Below are 18697 nucleotides of genomic sequence, written 5' to 3' on the forward strand. Positions count from 1 at the left end.
ATTCAACGTACTGCTGTAGAAACTACATCAAATATGATGTAATGTCAATAAATACACTCAATTGAAGTCTTCTCTCTTGTCTATGACATAATAGCTATTTGAAATGATGACTTCATTAATCTATGCAATGTAGATGTTATTTGTTTTATGTAGTTGAATGTCCTTGGGGACCAACCGCTTGATATATTTGAATATACTTTACATATTATAGGTTCTGGTTCAATTTATATACTTATAAAGTAAACAAGAAAATGACTACCTCGAAACATACTTGTTCAGATGACGAGCTGCAGGACAAATATCCTCAAATGCTGAACAAGAACTCTCATATGGTTAAATCATTTTGCTTTTCAGTACACTGTTACATATCCATGTACCTGTTTAAGCGTTTATCTGCTACCTTCTGAAGCTACCATTCTATTGCTTATTGATAAGGCCACAATAAATAAATTGTTAGATTTTCAGCAAAATGTTTCTGAAGTGAGGGAGGCATTTTATTTTTTATATTTAAACAAACTGGAAATTATCTGTTGACAGATGTGTTTCACAGTAAGAATGAATGTTTGGCATGACTATGATGACGTACATGGAGGGAATGCACTTGTTTATATTAGGTCCTTGAAAATAAAATGATGTTAGTCAGGCAGGGATGAAAATCTAATAATTTATTATGGCTTTAGGTAATAATGAGTAACCTTCCTTTAATTGAATTTTCGAGTTGTTATTTCTAGAACCTAAATAAAACATAAGGAAGTTATTTCCATACATTTGAAGAAAATTATTGCTAATGGGGAAACAACTCTCAAATGTGACAGAAGGTAGTGATAGAGTTATCTCCCCATTCTCTGTCTGACCTTGCCCTTCGTAGCTCTGAGTGTGCCAGTCTGTTCTTTGACAGTTCCTCATTTCCGCTATTCTGGCAACAAACACATCCCCGGCAACCTCCCCTTCAGTCTGGAGGGGCTGTGTCCGCATCATGAGCAAACTTTCGCGGCCCAGTACGTTGCACATCAGTTGCAAGGGACAGGAGGTAAACCATTTTGTCCCTCACCAGTTAACCACAGTTTGTTTGAGAAAGTGGGCTGTTGGTTTGTGTGAACTTCACATTTTTTGTTGAATAGTTGGTCATGGTTGGTCACTGTTGTGCAGGGTTTGGCATGTATGTAATTAATGTTTGTTGGGAAGATGTGTTTTATTGATTTTTACCCGATTTTTTTGCTTTATCTTTGGAGGCCATTTTGTTTGAACTTATAGAATGCATTGTGATAAGGGCCTTTTTTACACAGTTCTGCATAGGTTAAGAAATTAGCAAAAGGTTTAGAAATTTATGAATTTCTGGAAAATTGTTTCAAATATTTGAACATCACAGGTCCCATCTGCCCGAGGCAAGAAACCAAACTGACTTTAAACGTCCAGTTTCCTATTGGCTTTTTACAAGCTATTATGAGTTATGGCCCTTCTCAGCGTCTCCTATGGACCAATCAGATTCCACCTCTCGTATCACATGCATTTGCTTCAAACAAAATAGTCCCGCCAAGTCAAGATGATTTGATCGATAATCAAAATCTATAATGTGATAAAATGGGTCTTAAATCATGAAGTGCATTAAAACATCTGAGCACCTTGATTAAAAACGTGAAAAGATTTGGAAAATATCTGTTGACAACAAGTTGGCGGTGCACATGCTTTGCAAATCCTGCATTCAACCGAAATCTGCATGACAATTTACGAACCTGATTTTGATTTCGATTGGACTATACATAGACTCGTTGGTCCAGCCAAAATGTAACTCCATAATACCAGCCAAGTTCGACAAGGGTGGAAACTGGACATTAAAGTCAGTTAACTCTCTTGCCTTTGGATGATGCACAGGTCCCTGACCCAAGATGATTTTATTAGGGGGAAAATAGTTCTCTTGGGTCACATATTGGCTCGAAGTTACATGTTATCTTGAGTTTTGAAAAATCATTCGTTTAAGGTCATTTTAGCCATGTTCATGCCAGTCAGGATCATGCCAGGAGAAAAATCAAAATGACCGGTCAGCTGAATGTACATGGCCAATAAGTTTCAGATGTAAAAACACTTCAAACTTTTATTAAACTTAAAGATTTAATATTTCCAATGGTATAAAGGTGCCCTTAGGTTCATACCTCAACTTTTAATTTTAGAATTAAGTTTTACTTAACTGTAAAATTTTGTTTGTTTCACTCAAGCTTCATCAAATCATGTTTTGATTCACAGACAGTCTATCCTTTACATTAAGTAGCATATTAGTTAATGCATTTATTGCATACATGTCAAATCTGAACCCTGATTAAATGCAGGTAATTATGTGATGTTCAAACAAGCTCTGAAGCACTTCCTGTCCTGCACAGCATCTACATTTATATAAGACGCTTATGGTTTTGGAATGGTGTAGGGAGCTTTGGTGTCATGTTAGGCTTGCACGCTTTGCCTGCTTGTGTTTTCACGGGTTTTTTGTAGTTTGAGTGGTAGTTTGTTATCTAACAATGTTTTTTTATTATTTTTAGACATAGACTTAATACTGAATAAGGTGAAATATTGTCCTTCTTTCTTTGTTTTTTGTTTAATTGCTTTTTTTTCTTGTGAATTGTATTGTGCTATATTTTGTTGCAGGTCATGTGTTGTTGTTTGGGGTTTGTTTTTTCTTATGGTTTTGTTTCCTTTTTGTTTGTTTTTTAACTAGGTATTTCAGCTGTTCATTATGTTTGTTTGTGATTATATTGTTGTAATAGATCATGGTGGAGAGTTATATTCACACATGTTTTTAGAAGAATATATTTGAATAAGTATTTGAATTCTGTTTCATGTTCACAGCACGATAACAATATCTCCTAAATATGTTCATAGTCATATGAAAACTAATTTTTTTAAATATAGCTTCCATATTGTTTTCTAGAATTGTCTGATTATATGAAGCCAGTTTGTTGCTTGCAATGTTTGTGTTCCACAAAAGAAGATTAAACTTTTGAACTTGAAGTGAAAGAGTGTTGATCTATATCTTTTTGTGTTGAGTAATTTTGAAATCTTTTCAGAAGACCAAATGCATTTGATCATGCTGCCCAGTCAGTGATAAATAAAACATGGAAATTCGGAATTGTAAAACTTGCTATATTTTTGCTCTCATTGGCAATAAAGATTGAAAGAATGTCAGGTTTTTTTTTATCCAAAACTATACAGATGTCCAATTTTTTTAGCAATATCAAAAATGTTTCAATTCAGTCAGCTATTTACAGCATGGACAGAAATGTGACAAACATTTGTCTCATGGGCCAATGGCATATGTTGTGAAAAGACTGTCTGGACACAAGGCAAATGAAACCAAAATAAGGAGCAAAAAATCAATTTATTAAATGTGATCTTTACATCATTACAATACCCCGGTACATGTATTAAGATCTGCTTTCTTTCAATGAGTTGTTTTTTTATTGTCCACAATTTCACCTGTCATATAGCTCACGACGGGGTGAAAAAAGACCTTCGAGGTGGTAAACTTAGGAAAATCAGGGATAAGCAACAGCAAGATAAGGACCTGGCACCTTCATCTGAACCTCCTTCAGGTAGCCTTGACCTCTTGACCTTGACCCTCATCCTTGACCTGTCAACATGGGATTAAGTTTTCATCTTTATTAAACACTTTTACTACAGTCCTTAACCTCAATTACATTCTGTAGCATCTGTGACCTGAAATTGTTTTTAGTTCATTTCTTATAATAACATGGCTGTTTGATTTATTGAATGGTAATAGTGTTCTGTAGCTGTTTTTTAACCATTTCTGTGAGCTGTTCTTTTGGTATTTCCATAGAGACAATCATTATAATAAGATAACCTTTTTTTTATTACTTGGATCATAGATTTACAGGGATGGGTTCCTGTAGTTTGAGGATGGGATATATAATAAAAATATTACTTTATACACGTATTAATAAGGCAGAATTGAGCAGAAAAATAAAGGTTTTTTTCAAAAACACTTTCCTCCACCATTAGCAATTGGACTACTCTGTTCCATGAACAAACCTGCGTATTTGACACCATTTAATTGTTATGAAAATTTTCAATCAAAATTCTGATTGCTTCTGTAATTTATGCATTTTATTCAGGATATTATTTTCTAATATAAACATTTAATTCACAAGGAGTCATGATGACCTTATGAGGCTTGGAAATCCCTGTTCATGATCCAAGTAATGAACTGGTTATACTGACTGGATATTCACTTGGGTGTTGACAACTAAAATGATTTTTCTTTATCAGTACATCTTTTTTGTGTTGGCCTGAATGAATTCTCCTGATGTTGTCAATATATATGGGTATCTAGTCAGCAGCTAACAAGCTGTCAGGACTTATAACATTACATCGACTAACCTAATGGGGCCACTGCCTCAGGCATGAACACTGAAACCTTATTAATCCAGACCGTGAACACCCTGAAATGTGTGATTTACCATTTTTGTCCAGCAGCAATGTCATTAAAATCAAATCTAAGTTCTCGCTGCCGCTAAACAAAGATCTGAGGATATCCCATTACGGGTCACGTCAGAACGACCTTTTGCGAATTTGACCATCGACTGAAACGACTAACAAGAAGTCGACATCAGCCAATTAGAAAGCAGCTTTCTCCTCAGATCTTTGTTTAGCAATAGCGAGAACTAAGATCTGATTTTAGTGAGATTGATCCAGCAGATAAGTGAGGGGATTATGTGATTATTGCAAGGAGTTTTCTCTCAATAGCTTATGACACCAGGAAGGTTCAATTCAGTGGACCAGTCTAACATAAATTGTGATGCAGTCCATGAGCCGTCCCATATTTATTGTAAAAGATTGTCACTCTTGGGTCAAGGCTGTGTCTTAGGATTGCAGGGTAGTAAATATTTGTTTTTAAGGCCACAAATTTGTTCCTACAGGGATTTTCAGATCATGAAGTACCTACCTTATGAAAATACTGCTGATAAAGCAATGGGTAAAGAAAAGATAGATCATTACAAATTTTCTCCAAAGGCTTAAAAGAATCAAATCCTAACATCTAAAATCGTTGATTTCTAACCTTTGGTAATCCATGAGAACTTTGAAATTTCTCTATCTTCAAGATAAGTAAAGATTATTTTGGGTCATTCTCCTTACCTTTACTTTTGAAAATTTATTAAAAAAAGACAAATATCAGTTTGTTGTTGCCTAATGATTTAGTGCTTTAGTTTTCCTGGTAATACCAAATTCCTGTCCCATGGGAATATTTACCAGAGAAATAAGGTCTGGATTAACTAGGTTTGTTCTATGTGGTATTTTGGATCTAGCTTGTTTGTGAGATTTCTGAAAATGTGTTCTACACATTTAAACTGTTTCATATTATATTTTTTCAACAATTTAAGCCTTATCACAGAAAATCACTCAAATGTACATTAACCCACATACATGTAGTAGAATTGTAGTATTAACAGCATCTGAATAGTTATTAATATTTCTTTTATTTCTTCTAAAATCTGATCAATATCTAAAATTTAACATATTTTACATTCACACAGTCTGAAAAGCCATAGAGTAGATGTTTGGGGACAACAACACAAGAAAATAACTTGAACATTGGATAAATGGCTTTGAATATGATCTAATCTGAAGTTTAACACTTTAAAAGAAACATTTTATGTGAAATAAGCAATTAAAAAGAATCACATGCCTTGAAAATGTCATCTGAATGATTGGTAAGCCTAGGCCTGTATCAAGCCTGTGATTTCGTTTAATGTTGTTATACACAGTTTGTCAAATAATAACGCTTTTAAGGAGTTCAGTATAAGACAGCATATAAACCTTAAAGTAAAGACAAATTTCACGGCCTGATGCTTTTACAATCTCTTGGAATAGATGATTTTGTGTTGCTTAGAAATCTTTCAGGTACTAAGGGGAGATAATCCCACTCCTGAGCAATCATTGATATTGGTCATTCACCTTTCTGAACCATCAGTCTTGTAGTATGGAGGTGAGGTGAAATGGGGTTTAACATTGTGTTCAAGATTATTCCACTTATACAGCAATGTGCAGGCACAGGAAATTATATATTGATACAAAACTTTTGCATAAACACAATTATATTTCAAATTCTGATGGCATGGCCACTCTGAACGAAATAATGGCTTGCCCAGAAGTAATGCTGGGTTTAAGGACCTTCCGAAATATATAAACCAATGGGACATGTTCAAGGATTTATGGTGTCATATTTCGACAAGAATGGAGATACTTTGTGATGTTACAACCTTATGCTCATCTAGCATTTAACTCTACCTTTGATCACCTTACTATAATGGATGACCAGGATTACTCCAGAATAAAATGGGGTTTGGGTGGCCAAGTCATCCAAGGCGCTGCAATTAGCATTGCAGAGTTGTGTCCCTTATTCATGCCAGAAGCCGGATCGTGGGTCAAAACCCAGACTTGTCCTAATTCTGTTGCTAGGCTTGTCAACATCATACCCATGGGTTTTATCAAAGTGGTAAATGTCTAAGACCTGCATAACTTCAGGCTTTCCCCTTGGTTCACAGGCTGTGATATGACTGAAACTCATTTACTCACTCACTCTACCAGTCATCAGTTTAATATTGGATCAATGAAACCCTGAATTAATGTTCTTGAGATTGTCAATATATATATATATGAATACCTCATCCTCCTAACTCAAGCTGACACATCATGATATAACTTAAGTATTGTTGAAAGCAGCATAGATCATACTCACACAGAATACCAGAATGATAATAAGATGAGAAGATTTATCCAGGGATAATTCTAGGGTGGGACCTTGTGCTTTAAGCCCCTAAATTTGAAAAAAGGCCCACATTTTCAAATACTATGCATGGGCGGATACAGCTTTTTTGAAAAGGGGGGTGCACAATTAAGATCTATTTATTGTCTTTGGTGGTAATTTATACAGAAATAAAAAGGGGGCGTGCGCACCCCGCACACACACCCCCCCCCCCCCCCTCTGTACATTTTAACATTGTGCTGTATGGGCGTACCTCTGGAATATTTGAAATTTTCACATAAAGGGCCCATTTCAGAAAATTCCTAGAGTGAACCCTGGGGTGTGTTGCAAAGGGCGAATAACTTGCAAGCGATGTACAGCGATTCACCTTACAAAAATGAGCTAACTTTCAGCTGCTTGCAAGCAAAACAATCCCTGGCTGAGGTCGAAAGAAATTCTTGACTGGATCAACGAGGAAATGAGCAAAGACAGCTAACACTCCATCATCCTCAGTCTGCTCCACATCTTTAAAGTAGTCATACATTTATCAGCTCGTCTTCGAGCCTCTTCTATTACGGTCTTCATTTACATCAAGCCAACCAAGCGGTAGTTGTGCCACCATTTTGGAAGAGTGCGCAAGTGCTTTGAACTGTTGCAGACCCCAGGATGAGCGATTCGTGGCTTGCAACACGCCCCTGTTTATCCATTTTATCCATGAGATGGGAATGGAACAAATCCATCTGTATGGAAAACTTTTGTGTAGTGATTCTGTCTAATGGTAACAATGGCTTTTGTAACAGTTTGGTTTACATTTTACATTGACCAAATATTATTTTCATTCTTATACTTCAAGTTTTACTAATAAAGTTAACAAAGCATATTGCTTTAGAGCTCTACAGGATTCACACATTGACATATGAATTCAGTGTCTTAGTAAATGTTTCTATTTTTAGTGTGTATTTTTTCAAATAAACATTTATTAGATGTAGCAGGTGATTCATACATAATTATGTGTATTAAAATTGTTAACAATATTTACACTTTTTGTGTTTAACATGCACATGAGGTTTTCTGCCTCTTATCATTTTATGACTAATTTTCAAATCCATCAAAGTTGAATGAATTAACTGAATCATTTTTAAATATTCATCTGCATATAAGGATGGTACAATTTTTCAATCAGAATTCACTTCAGAATGAATTTCAAAACCAGAAGTTCACACTTCACCCAAAAATGTAATTAAAAGTTAAAATTTGAATATTTTCATTATGCAGAAGATCTCAGCATTTTGTTTGTTTGTCACACATTTTGTTGTTGCAGCCATGTTTTGTTTTACACTGTTCTAGGCAATTCCTACTTTAAGATATGGAAGTTATTCTCTCGGAGGAGTACAGATGAGCGTAAGACTTACACTAAATTCCTGGCCCATCTCCCAGACTAACAAATATACTATTCTCCTACTAACTGATGTCAGCTTCTATATAATGGATATTCATTTTTCAGATTGAACGTTATAGCCTAAGTTTGATGATAGAATTGATAGATTATTTTATTTTATTTTATTTTAGGAGTTCCGTTTAAATTTAAAGCTTAAGGTTTTTGTCTCTTAAAATCCTTTCTATTATTTTCTCTAAATGTGTTTAAGTTCTTCATATATTTTAGTAATAATTGTCGTTACTTTGATAGATGTGATTACTAACTGTCAAACTCATTGAATACGGTTATGTTTGTGAGAGAAGTGGTGAGGAAGATGGTTTTCACTTATCATGAAATAAGATATATTCAGTCACAGAAGTTATATACAATAAAGATTGCAATGTCAAGAAAATGATGATTAGTTTCAAGGAAGTTACATAAATATGCTATTGAGAATTGTATAAATATGTCAATGAAGAAGAAAATTGTTAATACCATTGGTACTTTATGGGTGATTGGGGTGGGGGTAGGGGGGATGCAGGGCTCCAGATCTCCAGATAAACCTTTTAGCCCTTGAGTATTTACTCACATGTTATCATTAACTGTGGGTCTTGATAGTTTTCTTTGAATATTCAACATATTTTTACTCATTCGGGTCCAGTCTATTGGGTATTTTTAAAACATTGGGCAAACATGTTTTAAACATTCTGCTTAAAATGCTGTTTCAGGTGACCTCTAATTTGCATCTCTCCATATCTAAGTTACAATAAGTGAGATATAGCCCTTTGTTGCAGTATTTCACTGCAGTAGAGTATGTGTATATGTGATGCCTGTATTCAATCAGTAAATAACGATACGTTACCGAGACAGGTACACAATCTGAAAATGCTGTTGGGTTTATTAAAGGTTTGGGTATTTCTACGCAGACAAATCAAATTAATTGAGTTATGATTATTTATTGTGCATATTTTAAGTAAATACACAGCTTAACTAGAGCTCTGGAGATTTGTTCCATGTTGAAATGATGGGCACTTACGTTTAAGTCAAATCAGTACTCACATTTGCCCAACATGGTCCCAAAAACTAGCTCGAACTTGTCACTTGACATTCTTCAGATGTTAATATATGGATGTATTTGCTAAGCTTACAAGACTGAAACAAATTTGACTAGATCTGGAACTGGGATAAGTGGCTAAAGTTGTAGACTGCATTTGTAACAGGTGCAGGATGTCAGAAATGTTATGTGTGTGGAAAGATGTGTGTTTCCACGGCATCCTCACAAGATGTAGGACTGTGTGTGATGTAGTTCAGACTGTATAGATGCTGATGTTGTACATGTTACAGCTGAGGTGACAGTGGAGGACTATCTCAAGTCCCGCCAGGGTAACGTGCCCCCGCAGGATAGGCGGCAGATGCCACGCCACCTGGTGGAGGTTTCAGCAGCACAACAACGACAGCAGGACATGCTACAGAAAGTGGGTTGCAGTCTGGAGGAGCACCTCCTTGATTTTCTAGCATAGTAGATCTCCATTATAATATGATGTATCAGGGATTTATCAAGACTTATGCCATGGCTCCTTTGTCTTTGTCCGTGGTCTAACTGATTTGTTAGTTAAACACCACTTGGCAATGACGGAACTTCTTTTTTTTCCCTATCATTTTTCTTGATGATAGAACAATTTCATGAAAAACGTTCAAACACGAATCCGCACGGAAGGTCTTCTGCCACGGCGTCATAGGAGAAATTGTATGAAATTAACAGCTAAATATTTTCTTACATCAGGACTACCGCTACACAAGGAAATGAGCACTGGTAAAAACGGGCCGATTGGTATTGTTATGTTGTTTACACAAACACTTTCAAGTTGTGGGTGCTTAGCGATCGTGTTGGGGCTTTGTTTTCGAGAGATTAGTTTAATAAACTTGAGAAGCCTGTGAGTAAGTGATGGTCATTTAATTTGTTCATAGTTTATTTAATTCAATTGGATTAACATCCAATAGTGGCGGCAATGTTCGAAGTTGAATTGAAGCAAATTGGTGAGTTACTGCATAGGTGTATAAAAGTTGGAATATTTTTATTGACTGGCAATCTCATCATGAGTTCAAAACAAAAACGCCACGCTTACGATGCTGCATTCAAACTGCGAGTCGTCGCTGTTGCTGAGTCAATGAACAACAGTGCGGCTGCACGACAGTTTGATATTAACGAAAGGCAAGTTAGAAATTGGAGGAAAGAAAAGACGGCACTAACATTTGTTGGTACATTTTCTCATGGGTTCATAATTCTATATACACCGATTCACAAAATGGCGCTTCATTGTTGATTGCAACAAAAACGATCAAAATGAGATTAAAAAAATAAAAGAGAAACAGCTTCCCACATTATGAAAGTGGATGACTGGTTTGTTAAATCTTCATTAGAAATAATAATGACATTTTCAATATAATTACAACGTTTTTCATCTTATATTATTGAATATCTGCGAGTACCGGCACATGTCTGGCAGTCCGACTTCGCAGTGTTTTTTGCCTTTCACTTCCTGGTTCGGCTTATATGCGGGTCATATCATTTTCTTTCGTATTTCAATGGTCAAGTTAACACCTCGGCTTATCTACGGGGTCGGCTTATCCGCGGTCATATACGGTAATTGCTTTTCCGTTTATGAACTACGAAATATGTTTTATGGAGTTTTTATACAGTATGTTACTAGTATGCTTTCTAGTATTTGTACAGTACTTGTGATTTGGTAGCTTTCATTCAAAGAAACGAGTCACGATATGGCTGAAATATTGCTGATGTGACTTTAAATTAAACTCACTCAAAGAAACGAACAGATAGAAAAGAAATTACTATTATCTTAACCAGGGCTATGTTTGCTCATAATAGGCCCATCAATGTGGGCAAGTAATATTTAGGTGATTGATAAATGTACTCGAGTTGGTCCAAAATGAATGGCATACTTGCCCCGGGACATGCATTTCATAACCCAAATCGGCAAAGTGCGAGGGTGCACATATGAAAGGCACGGGGGACATATTTCACATGCTTCACGCATGGCCAACACACAGTGTTCTCACAGTTGAGCATAGAGTTCCCGAATATCTTTCAAAATACCTTTAACAAAACAATATTTTTTAAGCATTTCAGGTGCTATAAATGTTGGACATGGTTTAGTATGATAGACTACTCGGACCCAAGTGTCATTCTTGAAATGGTTACTTAAATCATTTCAACGATTAGACACTGGGTCCTCATGGTCTAACCTATACATAGAGAGTAAATGTCCAAATAATTCTCAAATGAAAATTACCCAATTCATTTTGATATAGTTTTAACTCACTGGTTTGATATGGCTTTGTAGGATAACTTATACTTCACTGGTAACAGATCCAATAAGGAGGGAAAAGCTTTAATACTTACTTTTACATTATTGCATTGAATGCCATTTTAATAATTCTTGAAGTTCAGAATGTAAGGACTTACACAAAATAATGATATTGTCATTATTTGCATGCCAAGGGCACTTTGTTTGAAATCCTAGATACCGGTAAATCCCTGTTTGTAAATACATCACCATCTCCTATACTGTTTTAGGTTGACAAGAGTAATCTCATCAAACAGCATCCGAACCCTTTTGATGAGAAGAACACTGATGCCAGAAAAGGTGAGAGACATTTGCTACAGCAGGTCAGAAGTTTATGTGTACATGTAAACCAATTGGAACCCAAAGTCACAACCAGACAGGGGGCACGGGTGGCCCAGTCGTCTAAGGCGCCGCCATTCGCTGTGCAGAGTTGCGTCCCTTGGGTGAGCCAGAAACCTATGATTGTGGGTACGAATCCCGGTTCGCCCTGATTATGTTTCTAGGTTTGTCAGCACCATACCCGTGCTCGTGGGTTTCATCTAAGTGGTAAACGTCTGAGACCTGCATCACTTTGGGATTTCCTCCCACATTAAGCTGACACGCCGCAATATAACTGTAATTCTGTTAAAAGCGGCATTAAACACAACTCACTCACACAACCAGACATCAATTGAAAATAGTTAAAAGTTTCCTCTTCCCTTCCACACTATTTCAGAATGATAAGAACAAAAAAGATGCAAGAAAAAGCAAGAGACTATTCTTGTAATAATTGATCAGTTAGTGTCTGGCTAGTGTGAGGCTGACCATTTGATATTCTGGGGAGGGGGGCCTCTTATTTTATGTTTAGCTTGTCCTGGAAATATGTTACTGGTACAGTAAATCCCATGACAATACAGATGTTCATTTGACATTACAGGTGTCTGCATGCCAGTATTGGTGTTTTCATGACAATATACATGTGTTCTCATGACAACACAAGTATTCACATGCGAGTATAGGTGTTCATATGACAGTACAGGTGTATGTGATCGTTTCCTAGGTGATCGACCCCGAGCTCGCATCCCGTCAGCAACGTTTGTCAACTACGACACATACCAAGAAGACAGAGAGGATGTAGATACAGAAGGTATGCATTGTTCTAACATCTGTGTTACTCAAGAAGATATTTGTAATAGGGCTAGGACGAGTCCAAATTTACTACCCGGGTACTCAACTCCCTATTACCCGACCCTATCCAGGCACCCACTGTAGGTCTCAAGAGGTGGGAACAAGATGTACAATTGGGAATTGTTTTACCGCAGCCCTGGCAAAAACATGTACATGTATCAAACGATGAGATCATGCGTACACTGAAGTTGACGGAAGCTTTATCTTTAGTCAAACATATGCGTCAAAAGGAATGTGTGCATCGTCAGAAAGAAATGTGAACATTATCGACTTGAAGTGTAACCACTGAGCTACCGTGAGTTTTTGTCATTGAATAATATATCACATGACTAACCACGGGTCCAGGTAGTACTGTGGATACCCGGGTCCTACTCATGACCCATCCGACCCGAGTACCAGAGTTACCCATCCCAGCCCTAATCTGTAACATAAAAAAAACAATGTCAATTTGAAAATCGTCGGTCAGACATAATTAATCCGTTATGTTCATCAGTACCAATTCTGCTGAAGTTCAGAAATAAAGAAAACTTAAAACAAGCACACACACACCCCACTTGTGAAAATGTTGACATCCTTGAATAGAATTTTGAGTCAAGAGAAATCCTACTTAGCAATGATTTACTAAGCTGGTACCTTGTGGGGGTTCCCGGTTAGAACTGGTCCTCAGCAACCTATGCTTGCATGATACTTGTGGTTAGGCTCAGTGATTTGGTTGATTGCATGTCATTGTACCCCAACGGAGTGGATCGTTGATCATAATATCAATCACTAGATTGTCGTGTCTTGTCCAGATTTGATTATTTTAAGACTGCTGTCATGTGGCTGTAATATTGCTGAGTATGGCGTAGAACAACAAACTGAGCAGAGTATGGCAGTGCTGTGCCTATTCATTCAACTCATTGACATACCTATAATCGTTGGTTGGTTGTTGTTTAACGCTGCACTCAGCAATATTCCAGCTATATGATGGCGGTCTGTAAATAATCAAGTCTGGACCAGACAGTCCAGTGATTGACATCATGAGCATCGATCCATGCAGTTGCGACACGATGATATGCATTAACCAAGTCAGCGAGCCTGACCACACAATCCTGTTACTCCACTTCGACAAGCATAGTCATCTTTTACAGCAAGCATGGGTTGCTGAAGACATATTCTTGACAGGTCCATACATATAATTGAGATGCTGTTCATTATTAGGTGGACTTGCAGACATGTAAACACGCTGCGATATCACTGAATTCTAGGTAAAAGTAAGGTTCGTCTTCTAAAACAGATAATGTTGATTCCAGGATCATTTGATCGTGGCAGGAGGAGTGGATCTCGCCGAGGACAACGGGACAAAAATGGCCGCAAGAGTAGGATGGGTAAGCACAAATGTTCCATGTCTATATTTCATAACCATAATCACTCATAATCATGTTCATTTCCAAGTGTTCAGTTTAAAAGGTGACGTCCATGTGAGCTGAAGTATCAAAAACTAGGAGAACAGCTTGGTAGGATAAGGGCCTTTCTTGGTCAACAGGATCTGAATAATTGAAGAATTGAGCAAACCTTTTAGAAATCGTAATAAAATGAAAGTTATCACATGTTTTCCAATGAGAACTTGACTTTGTTCATTTCAACAATTGTGTGTAAGTGACTTATGACAACACTAATTAAGTATATCATAAATTATAAATGTGTCATAAAGGCTGATTTTATATATTGTTTGGAAAATAAGCAAGGTTTTCACCCAATCTGATTTCTTAGGAGATGCAGACAAAACAGTGCAATGATATGGTAAAAACTTCATCTTGGGTCAGAGTCTTGCTTATACAAATCAGCCTTTTTCACTCATTTTTGCCATTCTAATGTATTTGATCATGTCAGAAGTCCAAACCTTGCAAGTATAGGAAAGCAAAAAACCTAAGTGTCAACCTATATTTCAAAGTTTTCAGCAACTTTTAGATGTGACATTTCCTATCCTGCCTTTGACAATTGACTACTATGATTTCTGTGAGGATGTCATCAATACTGGGGAGAAGTACCAGAGTTGATTTAGTTGTTGAACTCCTGATTCTGATGAATAGTGTTACGAGAGGATTTCCAAATTGAAACGCAAAGGTTAACCCAGAAAGCAGTATGTACAGAACTGTCTTGTGAAATCAGTAAATGACCACACGTACAAGATCAATGAATAATCAAAGTTGTAGGGAATACAGTTTTATGTTAAATAGGTGTCAACAGCAGTAAGTGACAGGTCCCTACAATATATGTCAGTGCACTGCAGAATGTCCGCAATTTTTCTCTGTCAAATGTTTTTGAATCCGGAATACTGGTGGAAGATGGCAGGAATTCAGTGTTTTTCATCCTCATTCAACAAGAAGATAAGACACAAGTCAGGGCAAAAACGCCTTGCCTTGTCCTCTTGTTGCTTTATATTGGTAACACCAGGCTTTTAGAAACTGTACCATCCCGGTGAAGCCCATTTCCCATGATATTGCTGAAATATTGCTAAAAGTGGCATAAAACCAAACTCACTCACTCACTCACTGTACCATCCCGAAACTTCGCAAACGATCAAGTCTGTCATGTCTGTCAACAACAATGGTCAGTAACTCTAAGTTACTTTTGCTGATACAGACCGCTCAATTCTGGCCACAACAGCACTTGACATGTTACTGTTGTTTCAGTCACTTGCTGCCGTTGACAATTACCACAAATCAATCTACAACTATCCCTACAGCCACAGCAATAATGCTTAAATCAAAGTGACCAATTGTCAGTTATTTGGAAACACAGTGGATTTGTTGAAAATTTAGTATTTTATCTAAAAGAAACTGAATGTTAATGATTGTTGCTGTCTATTAGTTCTTGAGAAAAAAAATAATTTCAAATTCTAAATTAGGTATGCATGAGGAAGAGGAGTCCCAAGTTCCGCGAGCTCTCAGCACTAATGATGTACTAGACCTCACAGCAACCTATGTGCGTCAACAGCCCCGTGTACAGTCTGCACATGCCAACGAAGAGATGAACAACGCCATGAACAGCATCCGAGAACTGAAACAGTCCCTGGCAACAACAGCTGGACAGAGCAGTCTCAGCCCCACCACAGGGTAAGTGAGTGAAGGAGCGAGGACATGAGTGATAGTGGGATTGTGGGAGTTGAGAGATGGCTGTTGGGATGAGGTTTTCAGATTGACTATGTGATTATGATAGTTAGAATTTATAAATGTCTCTAGTCTATGGTAAGATGCATATTGCTATAAAGGGACCACTGGTGGCCCAATTGTCTATGGTTGCGCAATTGCTGTGCAGAGTTGTGTCGCTTGCACTCACCAGAAACCTATGAGCACGGGTTTGAATCCCTGTTAACCCCTATTACGTTTCTATGTTTGTCAGCACCATACAAGTACTTAACGAATACTTAAAGAGTAAGTTAAAGAGATTAACGTCTTGAGACATGCATCACTTCAGGCTTTCCTCCCACAGTAAGCTAACTCACTGTGGTACCGGTATTACTGGAGTACTGTTCAAAGCTGTGCTAAACCAAACTCACTCAAACTACAATAGACTAACCTATGGTCTATGAAATCTTTTAATACCCTTATACATTTCTCTTCTCTAAAATTAAAACAATGAATTTTCCTGATGCTGATTATATGTGGAATAGAGCTGGCTAGAGATGTTTTGGTTTTTTTCATAAAATACATATATTCCACAATCATGGTGCAGGACTAATACTACAGCTATAAAATTATAAGGTCTTATTTTAAGATTTGTGAGATTATTTGCTATGGTATTGTCTTGAGTAGAACCTACATCCGCAAACTGCTGAAGGAGACGAGTGAGGAGATGGACAGCCTGACCTCGGAGCTACAGGGAGATATAGAGGTGAGTCACTGACCTCGGAGCTATGGGGAGATATAGAGGTGAGTCACTGGCCTCAGACCTACAGGGAGATATAGAGGTGAGTCACTGACCTCAGAGCAACAGGGAATATAGAGTAGTATCACTGACCTCAGAGCTACAGGGAGATATAGAGGTGAGTCACTGGCCTCAGACCTACAGGGAGATATAGAGGTGAGTCACTGGCCTCAGACCTACAGGGAGATATAGAGGTGAGTCACTGACCTCAGAGCTACAGGGAGATATAGAGGTGAGTCACTGGCCTCAGACCTACAGGGAGATATAGAGGTGAGTCACTGACCTCAGAGCTACAGGGAGATATAGAGGTGAGTCACTGGCCTCAGACCTACAGGGAGATATAGAGGTGAGTCACTGGCCTCAGACCTACAGGGAGATATAGAGGTGAGTCACTGACCTCAGAGCTACAGGGAGATATAGAGGTGAGTCACTGACCTCAGACCTACAGGGAGATATAGAGGTGAGTCACTGGCCTCAGAGCTACGGAGAGATATAGAGGTGAGTCACTGACCTCAGACCTACAGGGAGATATAGAGGTGAGTCACTGGCCTCAGACCTACAGGGAGATATAGAGGTGAGTCACTGGCCTCAGACCTACAGGGAGATATAGAGGTGAGTCACTGACCTCAGAGCTACAGGAAGATATAGAGGTGAGTCACTGGCCTCAGACCTACAGGGAGATATAGAGGTGAGTCACTGACCTCAGAGCTACGGAGAGATATAGAGGTGAGTCACTGACCTCGGAGCTATTGGGAGATATAGAGGTGAGTCACTGACCTCAGAGCTACAGGACATATAGAGATGAGTCAATGACCTCAGAGCTGCGGGGAGATGTAGAGGTGAGTCACTGACCTCGAAGCTACAGGAAGACATGGAGGTGAGTCCTGTTATCGAGTAATATAAATGATATTCTTGTTTTACCTTTTGCAGAAAGAAAGAAAGCTAACCAAAGAAATTCAACATGAAAGAATAGAAGGGAAAAGAAAGAACCGAGATGACCGTCGATATCTAGGCAATGATGCTGAACAGGGGGAGGTAACTCTTGGACCAAAGTCCAATTCTGCTCGTAGGAACAAGAAATCTGAGACGGAAGTAAAGCAACAGAAACTCTACCAGTTGGAGTATGACAACCACATGACAGTGGCCTCAGCCCCACAGCTGACGCGTGACGACAGTGGAGCTAGTGCTAGTAGTCGGGAGGATAGGCCAAGCTCTGAGGTGGGACATGTTACCATGGTAACATAAATAAATATATAAATGAATAAATAAATAAATAAATAAATGTAACAGTCTCTAGGAGAGGGGGGTAAAAAACATTCTTTATGCTTCAGTACTTACTTAACATAATTTCAATGATTTTTCAGAGCTGTTTGTCAAGATGCCATGTTTGAAATAACTTTGCGGTTATTGAATTTGTAGTTCTTGTTTCTTTTTGTGACTCCGTTCTAGCAGGCTGCTTCTCGGGGAAGGTCCGCCCGATCTAATAGGCAGGTCGTCGGTAAGCCCCGCCCATATCGTGTACCCTGCACTGCTTGCCTGTATCATTCACCCGTGTGTTGTATTGGGGACATTATTACACTCTCAACAGCTCACAGTGTATCCAGCCAGTTGTACACCCTGATAACGTTTACTATACTCTCAGCACATTTATATATGCCCAGCTGGTCTCAGGTCTGTAGGGCTGTACAGTTGGCAGTCTGTGGTCCATCAATTGTCATGTTGGGCAGCCTAACCGCTTCTGGCTGAGCCTTCAATTGAATCACGGGATAAATGTGCAAAATTAATGAATATTCATGGTCAAAACCACCCTTTGAGGCTTGGCCTTTGGCCTCAAACAGTGGTTTGGACCCTGAATATGCATAATTTTTGCTACAAGGACCTCTGATTCAATTGAAACCCCTCTGTTCAGTACATGAAGTTCAAGAGTAACATGTCCCTTGCATTTGATTCAAATATAATTGTGGCGCCCTGTCAAGGCAATCTGATCATTATTCAAGATCTTATTTGAAATAAAATGGGCCTTACCTCGCGAAGTACATCAAGACACTTGAGCTCCTTGATTAAAAAACATGACAAGATTTGGAAAAC

At 38.0% G+C, this 18697-nt stretch overlaps 1 protein-coding gene across 1 annotated transcript in view; it reads left to right on the plus strand.

The window, feature by feature from the left end:
* The window catches only part of LOC124117765 (cytosolic carboxypeptidase 2-like), a 104753-nt gene that overhangs the window by 78212 nt on the left and 7844 nt on the right, over positions 1-18697 (plus strand). Inside the window, exons 32-42 of the mRNA XM_048386012.1 lie at positions 899-1030; positions 3477-3581; positions 8099-8152; positions 9513-9643; positions 11764-11833; positions 12573-12659; positions 13993-14067; positions 15591-15798; positions 16498-16576; positions 17540-17827; positions 18059-18107. Of these exons, the coding sequence (XP_048241969.1) occupies positions 899-1030; positions 3477-3581; positions 8099-8152; positions 9513-9643; positions 11764-11833; positions 12573-12659; positions 13993-14067; positions 15591-15798; positions 16498-16576; positions 17540-17827; positions 18059-18107 (1278 nt within the window). The remainder of the gene's footprint in view (positions 1-898; positions 1031-3476; positions 3582-8098; positions 8153-9512; positions 9644-11763; positions 11834-12572; positions 12660-13992; positions 14068-15590; positions 15799-16497; positions 16577-17539; positions 17828-18058; positions 18108-18697) is intronic.

The sequence above is a fragment of the Haliotis rufescens genome, unplaced genomic scaffold (genome assembly GCF_023055435.1).
Source record: "Haliotis rufescens isolate VD_foot unplaced genomic scaffold, xgHalRufe1.0.p SCAF_6, whole genome shotgun sequence".
NCBI classification, from domain to species: Eukaryota; Metazoa; Mollusca; class Gastropoda; order Lepetellida; family Haliotidae; genus Haliotis; species Haliotis rufescens.